This window comes from Homalodisca vitripennis, chromosome 1, assembly GCF_021130785.1.
Source record: "Homalodisca vitripennis isolate AUS2020 chromosome 1, UT_GWSS_2.1, whole genome shotgun sequence".
Classification (NCBI taxonomy): domain Eukaryota; kingdom Metazoa; phylum Arthropoda; class Insecta; order Hemiptera; family Cicadellidae; genus Homalodisca; species Homalodisca vitripennis.
This window is the reverse complement of record NC_060207.1, coordinates 76,563,480-76,582,954: the sequence shown is the minus strand read 5'-3', so window position 1 is coordinate 76,582,954 and position 19,475 is coordinate 76,563,480. Positions and strand designations below refer to the sequence as shown.

The window sequence follows — 19,475 nt, the reverse complement described above, 5'->3', positions numbered from 1 at the left end:
ACGAATATCTTATATTTTCCGGTCAATGTTTTAAGGTACTACGTAAGTTATCCTTGTAAGTAAACGGTAATTTGTTTTCGTTTTCACTTAGTTAATTTGTAAACCGAATGATTTCTTTAAATTATTTTACGACTTAGCCTTATATACGTTTAGATGTTGGTTATATTAGTTAGTGTTAAACACATAATAATAACTGGTGGTTTTGTTTTGTGTAAATTACAGCTTGCGACGATCATTTGTAACTAACCTTGAGTTACGAATACAGGTAAGGTAGTTGGTGACTTTGTTATTTTTGTTATAGCCAATATTTTACTTTCGGTAGAATCTTAACCTTTGTGTTCTAAATTTCACTTCGCTTGGAAATATGTTTAATGTTGGATACGAGCGTTTGTTTCAGGTACTTAAACAGTTGTTACAATAATTGTTGTCTAACAATGCTATGTGAATATAACTTTTATTTATTCAAAAGAGATATACAAGCTAATTTACAGAGTAAATTTTATAAAAATTAAACTACTTAAACTTTTTAACATCAATATAAAACTAATTTATAATTTATTAAAGTAACTACCTGATTTTTTTTTCCTCCCAGTAGGTGTTGGTTTGCTGTATTTTTCTCAAAGCTAGGTCAGCCCAAGTTGTTTGAAATAATTGTTTTTTACTGTTATTGTTTTCAGACTCCTCTAGTCTAATATTTACAAAAGTAAACTTATTGGTACCAGTTTCCCTTGTATAGCTTATTGTGTTCTTATTTTCGCTCTCTTTAAATATGTATAAACCAGACAATATCCCCAAAACTGTAGCGTGGATTAAAGAGTTAAAAGCAACTCAGGCCCGGGATCAATGCTCTCTATTGGGCATCACACCAGCAGGTACACTTGAGGGAATGAGAGCTCAGCTTCGTGCTTATATTAAAGAAAAATATAAATTAGGTGATATCGACTCAGACGAAAATATTAATGAATCCAAATTAGAAGCTACAGCAGCCTCGACTGATGTTACACCAACAGTCACACAACAATCTGAGGTACAGTCCAACATAACATACACACCTTCACAAACAATAATAGATCCGAATATACAAAATTTGATAGTGGCTATGCAACAACTTACACAAACGACAGTTGAACGCACTACAGAAGTAGTGTCTTCACAGATTGCCGAGTTATTCTCAAGCCATAATAGAGATAGTGATGCGACATTTCCTTCTGTTGTTCGCGAAATGATTAGAGCCCTGCCTATGACTTCAGGTTCGTCCCTCCCAGACCTCGTACAATTTGTAATTAAAGCTACAGAAATATTCAACTTGAACCTTGTAAGTGACAAACTATTTATTACAAATACTATTCCGCGGACTGAGGGTAGACTTCGTGGTATATGGTTAAATGCTATCACGTCTAATCTTAGTTGGCTCTCACTGGTCCAGACTATACGTACTTCACTCTTAACTGATAGAACACTGAGGGAAGCTCAGAATCAGTTCTTGTACCACCAGCAAACTAACTCAGAGTCCTTAGCTGACTATGTACACAGCATTAGTGCCATGTTTACATTTTTAAACCCTACAGTAGATAATGCAGTTGTCTTTACTACTATTATGGCAGGTCTCAATCCCTCCACTAGAGCCTGCTTATCAGGACTTATAACACCACACTGCATTAATGATCTTTTAAAATTGGCCCCCACAGTAGATGACTTACGTCTTACATATTACGACACTCCACAAACAACCAACGTACCCCCACCTACATCCCTTCATAGTTCCATACCATATAATCAAAGTTTTCAACAAAACAACAGATTGTTTTACAACCGAAGCAGTGGCCACTCTAACCATACTAACGGTCAACACCACTACCAAAATCACCGGTCACGTAACTTTAATCAATATAAACCTCAAAATAGTCGTAATGGCGGTCATTCACACTTGGAATCAGGGAATAACCATTCAGGCCAATATAGTACACCAAAAAACAACACAAGTCAGCGTAATTACCAAAACGGTCAGCAGAATAGGCAAGCTAATTATTCTGGTCAGTCCAATTCCAGGCCAAAACATTTAAACTTCCCAGGGAGGCATTTTTAGACAGGGAAATTGTCTCCCCTAAACCGAAGGTGAATCGCCCTGTCCGCTCTATGGCACCTTCCTTGCCCAAAGTAGATCCCCTTACTATCTGGCTATCCATAAAAGAAATCAAACTTGAAGCACTAATTGATACAGGCTCCACATACTCAATAATATCTGGGTCAGTCTTTAAGGATCTACAGAAAGGTAAAGGGTTTTACGTCAACTCACTTAACACCAGAACTCAAGCCATGACAGCGAATGGTACTTACATGAATTTCCAAAAACAGATTAAATTGCATTTTAAAATTTTACACCTTTCCTGGACTTTTCCTTTCTTTGTATCAGATAGCCTACCGGTGGCAGTTGTTTTGGGTTTGGACTTTGTAGATCACAGTAAAATGGTGATCAATGCGGCTCAGCGTAAAATAACTTTTTCCTTTGACACAACCTTAATTATTAATCAATTCCAGGATCAGTCAGCTCAACCCAACATAGAATCAACTCATACAGCACCAACATTAGGAGAAAACTTGAACACAAAACAAAAACACATTTTAAAAAACCTATTGCAGCAGTACCCGGATACCATAACACCATGCCTTGGCAAAACCAACTTAATATCTTATACCATCCGTATAACAACTAATAAGATTGTCCGCTCAAAACCTTTTCATTATGCTCCTCCCAAACTGAAAGAGCTAAACAGCCATATTAAAGACCTGTTGAGTAAGGGTATTATTCGTCCTAGTGACTCTCCATATTCAAGTCCGGCGTTTTTAGTCCCGAAAAAGAATGGTAAAAGTCGCATGGTGGTAGACTACCGTCTCATAAATAAGATGGTTGAGCTGGAGAACACTCCCATGCCAACGGTGGAGTCAGCATTCCAGTATTTAGGGAAGGCTTCTCATTTTTCCCACCTGGACCTTGTAAGCGCTTATAATCAAATTCCTCTTGATGAGAATTCCAAAAAATATACGGCTTTTGTCACAAGCACAGGTTGTTACGAGTATAACTATCTGCCCTTCGGCTTAGCTTCCGGTGGCATGGTTTTGGCAAATCTACTTGACAAAGTCTTTGGAGATATAAAATTCAAATTCCTTTTTGTTTATTTTGATGACCTAGTTGTCTTCAGTAACAGTTTCAACGAGCATGTACAGCATCTTAAAATAGTTTTAGACAGGCTTAGAGATGCTGGTCTGACTGTTAGTCCTGAAAAAATGGTTGTGGCTTCTCCTAGAATAGAATTCCTGGGTCACATATTTCATAATGGTAAAATCAGTCTAAATCCTGACAGAAGTAAACCTATCGACTCCTACCCAACACCTAAGAATTTAAAACAACTTTCTAGGTTTCTGGGAATGTGCTCATATTACTCGAGATTCATTAAAGGCTTTTCTCAGATTTCGGAACCTTTAAATTCTTTAAAAAGAAAGGGCGTTCCATACATATGGGGACCTTCTCAGGAGGAGGCATTCAAAACCCTTAAAGCAATTTTAGTATCTTCACCTGTTTTGAGGCTACCCGACTTCGAAAAACCCTTCACGTTGCAGACCGATGCCTCTGGCACGGCTGTGGGTGCGGTCTTGTCCCAGGAAACTTTGGATGGCAGCCTAGCACCTGTTGCTTACGCCAGTCGTGCCCTGAACCTCCATGAAAAGAACTACTCAACCTTTGAACTGGAGGCTCTCGCTGTTGTGTTTGCTTTGGAAAAGTTCAGAACTTACTTAGAGCATAGAGAATTTTCTCTTTTTGTGGATAATAGTGCTCTTTCCTGGTTGCTGAACCACCCCAGGCAAATTGGAAAAATAGCACGATGGATTGCCTTAATAAACACATTTAAATTTCAAGTCAGTCACATTAAGGGCAAAGAGAACGTTGTTGCAGACTGCCTCTCTCGTTTGTACGAGGAAGACCCCACAACTCCCCAACAACATGACACAAGTTCAACACTTTCAACAAACAAACCCAAAAATCCTACCTCAAAATGTTTAGTTCTTTTCTCTCTACCAGAAGCCTTCCAAGACATAAGAGAACATCAAGCCCTAGACCCAGAATTAAAAAATATAATTAAGTCAATTAAGTCTGGACAACACCCTCCAAACTATGAAATAATTGATAATGTCTTAGTTTATAAAACCCCTTCCCAGAGCAGACCGCGTGTTGTTGTTCCCAAAAAACTACACCACATGCTATTTGCCATGTATCACACGTCCCCAGTTGGAGCACATTTGGGAATCTCCAAAACACTAAATCGGTTAAAAAGAACATTTTACAGTTCTGATCTTACTACAACAATAACTAACATGGTTAAATCATGCTTGCAGTGCCAGCGCTGTAAGCAAGCCCCAAACACAAAATATGGTTATCTATCGTCTGATCTAGCTCAAAGACCTTTTGAAAAGATCATGATTGACTATGTTGGTCCTCTCCCTAGAACAAAACGTGGTCACCAGTGGCTACTAACCATTGTAGACGCGTTTAGCAAATTTTCAGTCATGATCCCAACTAAGAATTCAACAGCTCTAACTACAGTAAATGCCCTTAAACGAGGCCTATTTTCCTACTTTGGGTTTCCCCAGTCTATTGTCTCTGATTCTGGCAGTTGTTTCAAATCTCATCAGTTCAAAAACATGTGCGATGAGCTCGGGATTAAACACATTAGGACTTCTCCTTATTACCCGAAAAGTTCGCACGCTGAACGTGTGAACAAAAACATCGGAGTTGCCTTGCGAATTTTCCACCACAAAGACAATACTCAGTGGGATGAAAACCTACATTATTTTCAAACCGCCTTTAATTCTTCTAAACACGAGAGCACTGGCACTTCACCCTCTGAAATATTTTTGGGATACACTATCCGCACTCCTTTGGAAAATAAATGGAATCTTGACCAACTTCTAGAACCTAATTCTGAACCAAGAAACATGGAACAGAGATGGAGTAAAGCTCTAGACAATCTGATCCGTGCTAAGGATAAAGTATCCAAACAGTATAATAAAGGTCGAGCACAGGTTCCCTTTAGAGTGGGTGATACAGTTATGTATCGACTATTTAACCTGAGTAATGCACCCAAACACATCTCAGCCAAGTTGCAGCCTATGTGGTCTAAACCTTTGGAAATTGAGACCTTTACCTCCCCTGTAACAGTTGCCTTGCGTGACCCAAAAACCAAGAAATTTGTTAGGTCAGCACATGTATCCCATATTAAAAAGTGCATTCTCCCAACTCCACGACAATGATCTGCCACTGGATTTTTCCTCTATTCCGAAAAAGCCATTGTGATATTAGGGTTAATTTGAGTTTATTTTCATTCTTCTTTCTTATTACACCTTACAAATAACATTTCCTTTTCTTTCTCTACTCTTCTTTGGGACCCTGCATTGGTGGCTGTGCCTGACACTGAGGTGGATTTGGCTAAGGAGTTCACCTGCGCGTGCTCTCCTCTTGTTACCTGGTGTTGGGTTTGGCAATTCTGATGTTTGGTCCAAACTGTCTACTATACACTTACACGGGGATGGGTGGTTATGAGATCTGCCATTAAAATTTTTTTTGTTTGAAGTATTTACAGCTTCCTTGATTTAGTATTTATTTATATATTTTTTTCTGTAATCAATATTGGGAGCAGCGACAGTCTCATTGCCTCCTATGCGCAACCCCAAACACACTTCATTAACACATCTTTAACTATCTCTATCCTATTAATTATTTTTTTTTTTTGTTAAGTTATAACTTAAGGCATTTAGGGATAGAGAATAATTTGCATCGATAAATGCTTTAGAACCGACATTATTGAGCATTTCCCTTATAGTCGACTTTTCAACAAAGTATTCTCCTATATTCAACTAGGCTAAAGCTATAGCGAAGCACTCACGCCAGTTAGTCAATTGTTATTTATTGCTATAAATGTTTATCTCTGTGTAATTTAGTGTTCGTGTATGGTTTTTCGTGATAGATATTACTTGGTATTTTCGAGCATGCGTGTTACGACCTTATAATGGTCAGTTATATGTATATTTATTTGTATGTGTTAGTTATACAGAGTGGTTATCCTATCCACATATTAATGGTTATTACCAATCATTTCCTGGCTTACTAACTCTGAGCCAACAGGAGTTTTTTTTTTTCTCTTGAGTTATTGTTTGTTGGCCCATTCCTTCTCGATCTGAACACTCCATTTAGGGAATACTACTCGCCATATGTCACCAAACAATCTTGAAAAACTAATAGGGTAGATAAGTTTAAAGAACTTGTTAGCAGACCAATTCTCCTCTTTCCTTGCCTCTTATGACTGTAGTCACTAGGAGACCTCATCATTTAGATTTGGATTTATTTCTCCAATGGCCATTTCATTTTTTCACCACCTTTCCTGTATTTCAAATATTGAAAGTATATGAACAAAACAATTAATTGTATATGTTCTTCCAGAGAGGTCATGGGGACCTTTCACTCCCTCTCATTCTGCGTCCGGTAGATTGGCTTGTTGGTAGCAGGCTTGTCTCCCGCTGCGGGAGGGGGGGAGGGAAGTAAGGGGAACAGGACTAGGATTATGGCCAGCTACGATGGAAGAAATATTCTATGAGTTACACAAGAATAAAATTTCCTTAACTTCTCCTTTCCTACTTGGCCTATTTTTGGAGGGAAATCTGAGTCTGATGATGGGGCCGAATGAAGGGCGTGATTCTCAGTCAAACACGGTTTCCAGAATCCTGATTCCTTTGACCCAGATTACCTTCTATAATGTAATTAAACTTTTAAAGAAGCCCAACCTTAACCTTGGAAGAGTTAGAAGTTTTTAGCAGGTATGTGACATATTGGTGATAGATAGATCTTAGTTGCTTTCCACTTATGGGTTGAAGTTGTCTGTGGTTGAGGACTGGAGCTGTTCAGCGAGAATGGGCGCGGTTTCTGCACCGCCTTTCTGCATGGTAGTGTTATTTGAATATTTTAGTAAACTCTGCGTTCTAGTTTAAGATTTTGGGCTCAATTTAACTTTAACTGGTTCACTTCCAAGTAACTTTCCTCTCACCCTTTCTACCACTCTTAATGGCTAAGCCTTCGAACTCCTCGGAGAAGGAGGGGAGGATGCGGCGAGTGCCGCTACAGTTTTAAATTTGGCGCGCGTTATCCGTCTGTTGCCGCGAACGCTATAGCCAGCTGCGCCGACCTCTAGCCTTTAGCTCAACCAATAGGAGCCTCCTACCATCCGGAATTCTTCCGGACAGGTTCTGGTAGGATGGTTCCTGCTAGGTTTTCAGGCTGTGTCCGGAGGTTGTGCAGACAGAGAGTCGTTGTGCAGCTTTCGAGCAGGGTGGACCGGGAGAAGTTAGCGTGGGTGGTCTAGAGTTTAGTAGTATTTTGTTAGGGAACCTTTCGGAACTATACCCAAATTATTAGTATTTATTTAGTCATCAAAGCTGGTTAGGTTTTGGAATAGACGGAATCTAGTGGCGGATCCACGGATTATTCCTCTAAAAGGTCCCACCTTCCGGTCGCGACGCCACGAGGTCGCACCAGCTGTGTATGATCTAGCTCGAGTCCGTAAGTCCTTTGAGATGTATATCACTCCCACCATTGTGGTGCTACTGCAGGAGCTCGAGCGCTTCAATGTACTCATCAATCGGATGCAGTCCACTCTCACTCAACTGCGGAAGGTCAGATGAAACTTCCATCTTGGATTGTTTGTGGTTATATTTGCATTACAGTTATAAAATAGAATATATAAGAATGGATCATTTTTAAAAATTTGAATTCTGGAATCAAATATTGTAGATTTCTTTTTATCAGTAGTATAACATGTTTACTATATCTTGAACATGTAGTGATTTTGCAATAAATATTATAGAACATCAAGTGAAACTATATCACTTCGTAAAGTTATTCAGTTCTAGCAAGTAGCCCACCTACGTAACCGTGATAGTTCAGACGTAACCTCTTTTCTATAACTTGTGGTTCATTTTCGAATATCAAAAATTTTAAATATACCAGTTTAAATTATGTCATCCAATTACTGTATTGTAAAGTAATATTTTACTAGTTATTTTAGTTCTCTTTATAATATTAAAACAGTTTACTACTCACCTTACCATTGTTATTATCTTTTGAATCTCTTGCTCTTAAAAAATATATTTGGTATAATGTATTTGGTATTATTTTTATATATCGGTATTAATTAACCCTCCATCAGGCGCTTAAAATTAGAAACACCATCAGGCGCTCACGGAGGTTTCCTCCAGGTTAGCGAATAATGGATATCATAGTCGTTTAAAACTGTTTTTATTTGTTTAAATATTCATACTGATTTAATTACAATATAATATATTCATTTTTAGAAATTAAATAAAAATTACTCTCTTATGTAATGAATTTTCCAAATAAGAAATTCAAAATCTTAAAAAATGTTACTGTATAATAACAACATGATTTATTTTAAGGAATAATGCAATTAATTGTAAAAATGTTTAACCTACTGTAATAATATATGGAAATTAATTTAGTTTTTAACTTCTTACAAAAACAACTTACTTCAATTCTTGACATATTATACAATTGTAATGTCAATTATTACTCTAAAATCAAAATTTATTCTTTACTAAACATTTTTTTAAACACTACACAAAGTTTCAAAACATTTTCCTTCTGGTTCTTATAACAACAATGTTCACTCCATAAACAGTACTCAAATGTTCCCTAGCACACGGGTACTGTACTGACAAGTCTCTCGTCTTCATTCTCCATTTCACAAAATTCAAATAAATTATATTGTAAAACTTAAAAAGAAACCATCACAGTTCACACATTTAGGCGCACACGGATTATTACCCCATAAAAACTAAACACTATAAGGCGCTCATGGAGATTTCGTCCAAGCACTACAAACACAACAGCGGGCGCTCACGGAGGAATCGTCCAGTCTCGCACGGAAGTAGACCTCATACTGACAGATTTTGACAAAGATAAGCGGGAGGCTATTGTTTCGCTTCCCCGAAAGATGCTCGTGAAGTACACTGCGGGAAACTACTGCCAACATCAGAAAAGTATTACTATTTTTATTAATAAAAAATACACGGAGGAAAACTCTGTTTAGCGCCCGATGTAGGGTTAAATTTGTATATATGGTAATAACCGAATTTAATTTCAATAAACATTGAATCACAAAAAGTACTTGCCCCGCTGGGACTCTAATATTATATATAAAATATAATAATTATATATTATATATAATAAAATTATATACAATAATATGTGTATATATGGTATTGATTATGAATGATGCCCTTGTGTAAAGGCATTGGCTGGAGAGATAGGAATGGATGCAGTATTGGACAACGTGTCTGTGAGCCTCTTCAACGGTCTCTTGCCCAACGAGTGGCGACGGCTAGCACCTGCTACCTGCAAGAACTTGGGCGGCTGGATGGAGCATTTCCAGCGTAGAGTACAGCAGTACAATATCTGGGTACGATACCAGCTATGTATAGTTTCAGTAATTTAAATCATATAAACATTTCTTTTGAACCACTGTGACAAAAATATATTGAACTGCAGTGAAAAGAATATAACATGATATCATGTAATATTCATTGAGACATGCTTTTTAAAATGTTACAGATACTCTAATCCTAACCGTGTGAATCCGAAAATCTCTTTATTCTGAGTACCTTTAGCAAGAGAATAAATTATAGGTCATAGTTGAAGTTGGTCAATATCAATGACAAAAATATAAATGCTTATTTTTTATATTCTGTACTGTATAGCAGTTTTGATTGTAGTGAAAGGTTCATGAGACATGCAAACTAATGAAATAAAGACTTTTAAGTATTCTATAGAAACAAAAATTTAAGACACAAATCATATTTTTAAAATTTAAGATAGGTAGAGTATGTTCAATTCAGAAAAGATTTAATTTTGTATAGCATTTACAAGACCCTTTTGTTATTTTTTTAAAGCATGAACCATCCATTTTTTATAAATTTCTGGACAGATTAGAGAAGGTTAATGGAGACTGTAAAAATATTGCAATAGAAACTATATTTTCCATTTCTATTGATAATGAATTTGTAAATAACTCCAGACATGTTGGAATTTGCATTGTTCCTAACTAACATTTTGTTAATGATAAATATGAAACCAGTTTGTTGAGTTTGCGTGGTGCAGATTAAAATGTTCTGTAGTCAACGTAACATTCTGTTCTGATGAATATTTATAATGTACTGTAAATTCTATTTTACTTTCTCCTTTAGCATGCAATTATTTCAGTTAATCTGAAAAATCAATAATGTGAACTCTATTTTTCATTTCAACTAATTCAAATTAACAGCACTTAAATCTGAGGCTGTCAATTAGAGCTGTGTATTCCTATTCTCCCAAGATGATCGCAACCTTTTGTTTGACTCAATATGATGTATTAATAAAATCGTTCTCAGATACTGACTAATTTAAGCCATAGGCGTATTCGGGGGGAGGGAGGTTTGGGGGTTGTAATCCCTCCCCATTGATACAGATATTCAAGGTATATATTAACTTGTGTTAAACTGAAAGAATACTTGCAGTCGAAAAATGTATCATAGTTCAGTTTTGTTTTAATTTGTTTTGATTTTGTAACAGTAACAGCTGATATATAGTAGTAATACACGAAGACTCATGCTTTGCCATTTTTATGAATGATTAGTCCGTCTGCGACCCATGGGGGTTGAAAAATATAATACAGACCTCACTTCCCGCGATTCGGGAAAGAGAGACAGCAAGCAATGGCCATTAATGCCTACCAGTCATCTCCTTTGAACAGCTCATTTGTAATGGTCTTAACGTAGTTCTCATCGTTTTCATTGTTGGCGCTAGTCGTGTATAAGTGACTTGTGTTATTAATTAATACTAATAGTGGTGGTATTAATAAAAAAGTAAAAATCTTCTAGATTGCTTATTTTACCATGTAGAAATATTATAATTCTTAAAAGTGATAAATTTTACTTGCTGTTTCTCTAACACTTCTCCATTATTGTTTCAACCAAAATTGTGTAAGACATATACAGAATTAGATGCTCATCAAAACATGTTTTATAGCCAATTTATCTATAAAAATAAAATAATGCAGTTCAATCCTTTGGCGGTGAACTTCTGTATATCTGAGGTTATAGAATGACCCATTTGATTTAACACTAGTAAAATAATTATGTAACTCAACATAAACTGTACTATCCTCGTTACAGTCACATAAAAAAAACTTCATTACACTTCAGTACAGCAATGAATTCATTTGGTAAGATTATGTAATTCTTTGATCAATGTTTATAATATCAATTACTAATCAGAGTGAGGAACCTCGAAATGAGATAATTCAGCATTATATCTTGGTAGCTTCATTCCTGTAGCTGATATACTGGTAGATTAATTTTAAAAGACATAATGTTTGATGTCAACTAACAATGTCAGTTTGCACAATATTGACATCAAATATTATGTTTCCTTAAACTAGTCTCTTATAATAATAATATACTAATAACATAATAGTCCTCTGGACCACTCCACCCTCTATACCTCTGTCACTAACTTCCTCAATGTACCTAATCAAGCTGCCAGGTGTTGGTATGTTGCAGTGTCAGTGACGAGACCCCCTGGTGATCTTACAGTGTCATTGGCAAGACCCCGCCTGAGTCATACCTGACTGCCCTGGTGCAAACTGCCTGCCGCAAGCATGGGTGCCCTCTGGACTGCTCCACCCTCTATACATCTGTCACCAACTTCCTGAATATACCTAAGCAAGTTGACAAGTGTTGTGTGTGTTACAGTGTCAGCGGCGAGACCCCCTGGTGATGTGGTTGTCAGGGTTACACATCCCTGAGTCATACCTGACTGCCCTGGTGCAAACTGCGTGCCGCAAGCAGGGATGGCCTCTGGACCGTTCCACCCTCTACACCTCTGTCACCACCTTCCTGAATGAAGATCAGGTCGAGGCCAGGCCTGAAATGGTAAATTTAATTACAAATATCTAATGTTATTGAAAATATATTTAAAATATTAGTTTTTTAATACATTTAAAATAACAGATTATTTTTAAATCTTCAAACTAAAATGACTTTTTTAATTATATTTAAAGCTAGACTTACTTTAACTGAAATATCTGTTGTTATTTATGAATTGTAAACAAATTTTGCAAAATGGTGTAAAAATATACAAATTTTTTAGTGATAAATGTTAAAACATAAATAAAATAAGCTTACAAAAACATTGAAATAAACTTTATGCGCAAGCCCCGTTTTGAATAAACTGCTTTATTATTTAAGCATAATAGCAAAATAATGTGGTAGAAACTTGTGAAACATATTATACATTATGTAAATATGTTAATTACGTAATTAGACTAATTAAAAAAAGTTTAGGACGTAATAGTTTTATAATTATGCACTATAGTGTAGAGGCATTCAAACCGCACTGTTTTGTTGTCTGAGTTCAAGTAAACTGCTGTGATCTCAGTTAACCAGTTTACAGCTGCCAGTTATTATTTAACCAGGTAGCTGTCAGATACATGTTAACACTGGCATTGAAGTTACATATAAAAAAGCGTCCATCCATGTTAACACAGACAAGATATCAAAAGATTTACAATAATCTAGTATTCTGAACCCCAGCAAAATATCGGATTCCGTATAATCTCAACTAGGGTCTGAACCAGTTTGTGCAGGAGGTATGCAACAATTAGGGATGAGGAAAGTACAGTCATGTCAATGAATCTACCAAGGAACTTGCAGTTAACACTTACAAGGGTTGTTTGTGCACTAACTAGTATTCCAAATGTTATACAGATCAAGTTCTGAATTCCCTACAGATAATCTCATTTGTAACTATTACAGGGTTGCTATGTCTGTGGCTTATACCTAGAAGGAGCCAGATGGGACCCAACCAGAGGATGTCTTGCTCGATCTCTTCCTAAAGTGCTCATTGAAGAACTTCCAGTGCTCTACATTATACCGATTGAGTCTCACAGAGTGCAGTTACAGGTTAGGTTGTGTACATTAGAACATGAGATAAACTTGTCAAGGTTTAGAAGATCATCTTAGTGAAAGATATAGTCTAAAATTATTATAAAGTTCACATGTGCAATGAAAATGAAATATAAGAATTGCAGAGTTCTATGACAGTGACAGTTATAATTCTATGACAGTGGCACATTGTGTAATTATAGAAAAATTAAAATAACTGTGGCTTTTTCCAGAAGATAGTGTTACTCTAAAGTAAACTATTTCTTTTCTGATTATGGGAACATTGAATTGATAGAGATATAACTAAAACTATTGCTTTGATCCGTTTTGTTTTTCTGGAATTTTCTGTTTATATTTAATATGCAAATAATTAACTGATTTCACTTTAAAATTTAGAAGTAGTAGAATAACAACATTTAATCTTTAAGATAGGTTTTAATCCCTGTCACTAATACAACTAAAGAGATGTGTTGTAAATTTAAAAGAAAAATAATGTCCTAATTGAGACTGAATCTCTTGACCCTTTAATGTGTTGCTTGTTTTCCATTATTTACCTTATTCAGAAAATAAAATTATTCAAGATAAAATGAAATTCAATAAAGCACTAAAACAAAAATTACTTGAATACCCTCTTTATTCCATAAATACAATGGTATTTAATACAGTGGAGTATTTTTAATACAATGGGAATAGATATTTCTTTTAAACCATGTATGTAGTGAAATGCTATAGTAAGTATGCATAGTATTTTAAAATGTTGTTGACAGTGAACATTGTTTTATTTTATATGCTTGTCTAATTATTTGATATTGTGACTTTATTATGTTTATTGTACAGTATAAGTAAAGGATACTTTGATTTATTTACCCATCCTGCATGACTTAATTTGACAATTTCAGCTGGATTTGATATTTTGTATATAATTTAGTGCTAAGATATGATACTGTATATTTTATGTTGTGTAATATTTCTAATATTTAAGGTTTACTATTTTTTAAATAAAAATTACACTCAATAAACATATTTTACATACATAACTATAAATTCTCAAGCACCATAATAATCTTCAAAAACCATCCGTCATATAGGTAAAGGCCTAATCAATTTCAATTCGTAGGAATAAGATCATCATTTAGGTCTATATTCATTGCATCCCCACCTCCTAATTCATGAATTTCAAATTTGAAAGCATCAACATTTCCATATAGCTAGACCTAAACCTATATTTTGGAACCCTTTTTGAGAAAATTCACTGTCAATATCATCTGAATTATTATAGTCTATAACCTTGTTAATTTTACCACCTCTGATATTATTCGATACAGCCATAACTGTAGAGCAACATAAAATAAATATTATAATCAATATAAACAATAAACAAACATAACACAGACACCTTTAATACTGAACACTGACTATAGACATGGTACACTTCAAACACTCAACTAATCACCACATAAGTTCATTATTACAATTTAATGTTTTAAAAAATCAATGCAAAGATGATGTAAACATGGCCGGCACAATTCAGTAATTGGCTAGCTGACTTTCAAGCAATGAAATCTGCAGCTTGTAAACCTTTTTTTAAACAGTATTTACTTTTTGGATGTAGCTCTTAATTGATCATGATTATAAGAAATTACCTGATTTATACCATTGCCAATGGTCTCTGCAGATAAATTATATTACCAGAATATTTTTGTAAGTAATCTGAACTGTTGCAGAACACTCTGCGGACTCCTGTGTACACAACATCACAGCGCAGGAATGCCATGGGTGTGGGTCTGGTGTTCGAGGCTGACCTCAGCACAGCAGAACATTCTAGCCATTGGATATTACAAGGAGTCTGTCTGGTGCTCAATACTGACTGAAATCTTTATTTCTTCTGTTCATTATTTGTTAACATGTTTCATGTATAATTTCAATAAATGTATTTATTTATGGAAATAATATCTACCAGATCATTTATAAACACTCTACATACATAAACTCATACTGTCCTTCTGAACTCTTAGTTTACTACTGACCTTTTTATCAAAATACACAATATATTGTGTGGTCTTGTTACAAAAATGATGCAATATGTTGAGATGTTCTGCTGTATCAGGGGTCCACTTGTCCTATTTTTCCTACTTTTTCTGAAGTGACAAGACCTCTACTGAAATATACTTATTTTCATATTATGACAAAATCTTATATCATCTACTATACCCAGGGAAGTGTTGACATATTCACTACCAGTGCTAACAAATTCTCATTGTTCGGCACATCCTTACATTAGACACTACACCGTTTGGTAGCCAAAGTGTCAAATTCACCACAATTATATAAATTATACCGTACAATAGTTATTAATAGTTCTTCACCTGTCATTCTGTATTCACAGTCTGTAACCATTAATGTGAGTAACAAGCAGAGAGATATTTTAAATTATAGCGAAAGAATATTATTCAGAATGTCTCGCAATCATTTAATCAAACTTTGCCATGTTCAGTAGGTAAAAATTATCAAATAATACAAGGAAACATTATTATCTCATAAAAGATAATCCATGAACTTTAGCAGAAACCCATTTAATAATTATATACAATGTCAAATTTCTACAGGTATCCGTTTCAAAATGGTGGCAGTTTAAATTTGTTTTAATCTATTAGTTTAACAATATATGTCAAAATACAAATATGTAAGTAATTTGAAGGTAAATCCAATGGTGTAGCTTGTTTCATCATAGTGCCATGGATAACTTTGAACTAATTTTTGTCTAACAATTCTCTTCCCTGAGTATTAAATAACTCATTGGAGTGGTGTATTAGTCAAAGAGATTTGTAGTTATAATCTAAAACTAATAAAAAATTACTGTTAAAAATGAACAGTGTATTACAAGAACAGTGAAACTTTAGTATAATGTGGGGTAATTTTAAGATACATCTTTCAGTACTTTAACTATATAAAATGAATTTCAATGAAATAATTTACAATAATATTTAAATATATCCAACTTAAAACAACTTAATTTCTTTTAATTTTGTTTTAATAGTCTGTAATATTAAATTTCCAAGCTGAAATCAAGGCAAATTTAATATTTATGAGAAAAAATTGTAATAATATTCAGCAAATTACAATAATACTGCTGTGAGAAATCAAACAGCTGTATTTCAATTAACAACTTTACTTTTAAAAACAAACTTTGTACTCATTGTATTTGTAAAATATGATGACATTCATTTTTGCATATAGCCTTGATGAGGTAACTAGATTAGCTAGCAGACTGTACAGAGAACGTTTCACTGACAGGCTGTCTCCACTAAATTCCCAATATTATTACTGTTGTGCAGTGGCGTAGCAAAGGGGGGGTGGTGGGGGCGGGCCGCACCGGGTGTCACCATTTTTGGGATGACACCCACTCAGTCTCTCAACTTTAAGAACAATGTACCAACCAAAAAAAATAAATCGTTAGCACAAAAATTTCTTTTTCAGGGATTTCTCCACTAGCACTAGCCCAGCTCTATGTATAATTCGGGGATTCCCGCAAAAGAGCCTGACGCTGTCGTGGGGGATTCCCCATCCCATACTCGCATTCTTTGACGTTTCAGTTGCAACATTTCTCATTTGCTTCATGTGTTGTGTTTTTTAATGGCAAAGTAGTGGGCAAGCTCGCGATTTTGTTTATTGCTTTTTTATTTTTGATGGGGTGACACCACCAACTTCCGCTCTGGGTGCCACCCAAGGTAGCTACGCCACTGTTGTTGTGCATTACCATCCTAGGAAAAACGGGCAGTTGAAAAACAATGCTGTAGAATGAGTAAAACCAGAATGTACTGTTGATTTTGAAGAGGTTTTACAGGATGCCAAGGCAGTGCTTAATTTCTAAAATTTTAGGTGTGGGAACTCTTAAAGCGGGAAGCTCAGACCGGTGGGTATGGAATACACCCCAGGAAGGAGGGGGGCCCTCACCCAGGAAAACTTTTGAAAATTATAACTGTAAACCTTTGTTTTTAGGCCACCCAGACATAATAATACATTCATTTTTATAAAATACCAAGTGATATTTTAATGCTGTTTATTTTCTTTAAGGTGCTTGATTAGGATGTAAGAAAATAAAAACATGAATTTAAATTATTGAGTTTACTCTCTACTCTACTCTACTCCATTAACACCTTGTTGCCTACTTTAAATTTCCCAGAAATATTTGGTTTGATTTCATTGACCATTTTGTTTGAATCAATGAAGCTCGCCAATATTAATTTTTTAATGAATGGTAAAATAAAAACAAATTGAGCCTTATTCACAGTTTTATTTATACACATTACAGTAGTAATAATAATACATATTAATATGTAAATGGATGTTTGTTAATATAACAGCTTTTTTACAAGTTTGCATATTTTACAAAAAAATTGCATATCTTATGGGTACAAAACAATATTAATACATTCAAAATAAACCAACTTCTTGGAAAGGAAAAGGAAGCGTTTAATTACACACAAAATAAATGACACACAGAGTGGAGTAACACGGTTTCATTTTTTTAAATTTAGTGTAGTTTTAAAAAGTTAAGGTTGATTATTTTATTTGCTTATTAGTTATTATAACAAATATGTACGGATTTGTAGTATAATATTGTAAGGCAATGCCAAGACTGTTGGTAAACTTAGTTTTAGTTGTTTGTTAATATTTTAAAGTGAAAACTACAAAAGAAACAAAACAACAATACACAAAACTAACTGTAAGTACAAAAAAGAACTCAGAAACTTGAGTTCAGAACACAACTATAAGTTAGGCATAGGCTAGTTATTTTAATGAAAACTTAATGTTCTGAAATTCTAAAAGATATTTAAAAAACAGATTTAGGAAAAAAGTTCCCACAATGCAATGCTGTCTTCATGGTAAGTTTTCTGCCCTCGTTGTTTTGACTTGGTGTCAAGTGCAGAATGGTGTCCCTTCGCCAGCCAGGTTTTGACGTGTCGCTCGGGATTGTATCTAGCCACAGGAGGTCCTAGGAGCCTGATCCACAATAAATCGCAAACAGTGCTAATGTAGAGTGAAGATCTAAGAGGAGACATAATTAGATTCATTGCAGAAAACCCACGTTCACATTCAGCACTAGACACTGCAATACTATTTATGATGGAAATCAGTTTCTTAAACAACGGCGGTTGCTCTAGAATAGTAGGTTTCTCTCCACTTAACATAGGCTTCAGTCCCTGCTTGAAGTGTCTGAAGTCTCTAATTATATCCTGAGAGCTGCTAATCTTAAATCTATCGCAGATTCGCTGGATCTCACATTCTCCGTAGGTGATGGATAAGTCTTTTGGCCAATACATGGGGTGGATCACTTTGATGTCATTCATGATTTTGGTGTAGTGTTCAGCCGCATTTGAAGATGATGATAGCAACCTTGAAGTCAAGTTGTTAGCGAGGCTCCGATAGAACTGTTTTTCTGGAATACTGGGTATCTTGGATCTTACACAAAGTTTAACATCTTGAAACATCAAATCGTCAATAGCAATTTTAGCTTCCACTGAACGTCTACCCATGTTTTCAACTCGGTTTTCAAACACTTTGATTAACAGTGTTACATCACTGTGGGCTTGGATAAGGTTGAGGCTTGATTTTTGAAGCTGTAAGGACAAATCCGATAACTCTTCTAGAGCATCGAACATCAATGCCAGGTTGTGTACAAAAGTTGTAGAAGATAATGTACTACAAAGCCCTTTGTAAGTTGAACGTTGCTTCGAGTCCCTTTGTTTGTCTTCAGATGCTTCAATGAAATGATTGTACAAAGCTTTAAAATCTGTCCAAACTGCTTTCACCGCCATTAAGCTGGAGGCTACCCAACGAGTATCTAAAACACGGCCGATTTTCAACATTTGCTCCTCTAGTCCTTTAGCAACTTCTGCCAACTCCCTGCTGTTTTTCGGTGAACAACTAAACATGTTTCTAATTTTATCCATGAATATCTTAAAATGATTGATTCCAGCTACTTCTTCTATGGAATCGTGCACGGCAAGCTCTAAACGATGGTTCAAACAATGCCAAATGAACAAGTTGGGGAACGTTTCAGTAAGCTGTATAGCAAGGCCAGAAAGCACCATCACAAGTTAGAGCAATCATATGGTCTTTCATGAATTCAAAGCTTAGACCTAATGCTTGTAACTGATTTAAAAGTTCTTGTAATATACCAGCTGATGTTGTGCTATTTAGCTCAAAAAGTGTTAAGAACACTGTCATAGGGTTTTGCATTCCCTTTAGAACAGTTCTGATATAAACCACCAAAGCATTTTTGTTTGAAACTGAAGTGGCTTCATCCAAAAGCAGGGAAAATTTAGAGTCTGACTTGATTAGGCCATTTATCAAGTCTGATTTCATTTCATCAGAAATATGATGAATTATATTGGAGCAAGCAACATTTGAATGTAGGATTCGCCCCATAT

General features: G+C 35.3%; 1 protein-coding gene across 2 annotated transcripts in view; it reads left to right on the top strand.

The window, feature by feature from the left end:
- Positions 1 to 14,988, top strand: part of LOC124365049 (dynein axonemal heavy chain 10) — a 212,494-nt gene extending 197,506 nt beyond the window's left edge. For both annotated transcript variants that reach the window (XM_046820968.1, XM_046820958.1), the window contains exons 79-83: positions 7,645 to 7,719; positions 9,354 to 9,521; positions 11,851 to 12,030; positions 12,913 to 13,059; positions 14,766 to 14,988. In XM_046820968.1, the coding sequence (XP_046676924.1) occupies positions 7,645 to 7,719; positions 9,354 to 9,521; positions 11,851 to 12,030; positions 12,913 to 13,059; positions 14,766 to 14,912 (717 nt within the window). In that variant the 3' untranslated portion in view covers positions 14,913 to 14,988. The remainder of the gene's footprint in view (positions 1 to 7,644; positions 7,720 to 9,353; positions 9,522 to 11,850; positions 12,031 to 12,912; positions 13,060 to 14,765) is intronic.
- The last annotated feature ends 4,487 nt before the right edge of the window (positions 14,989 to 19,475 follow it).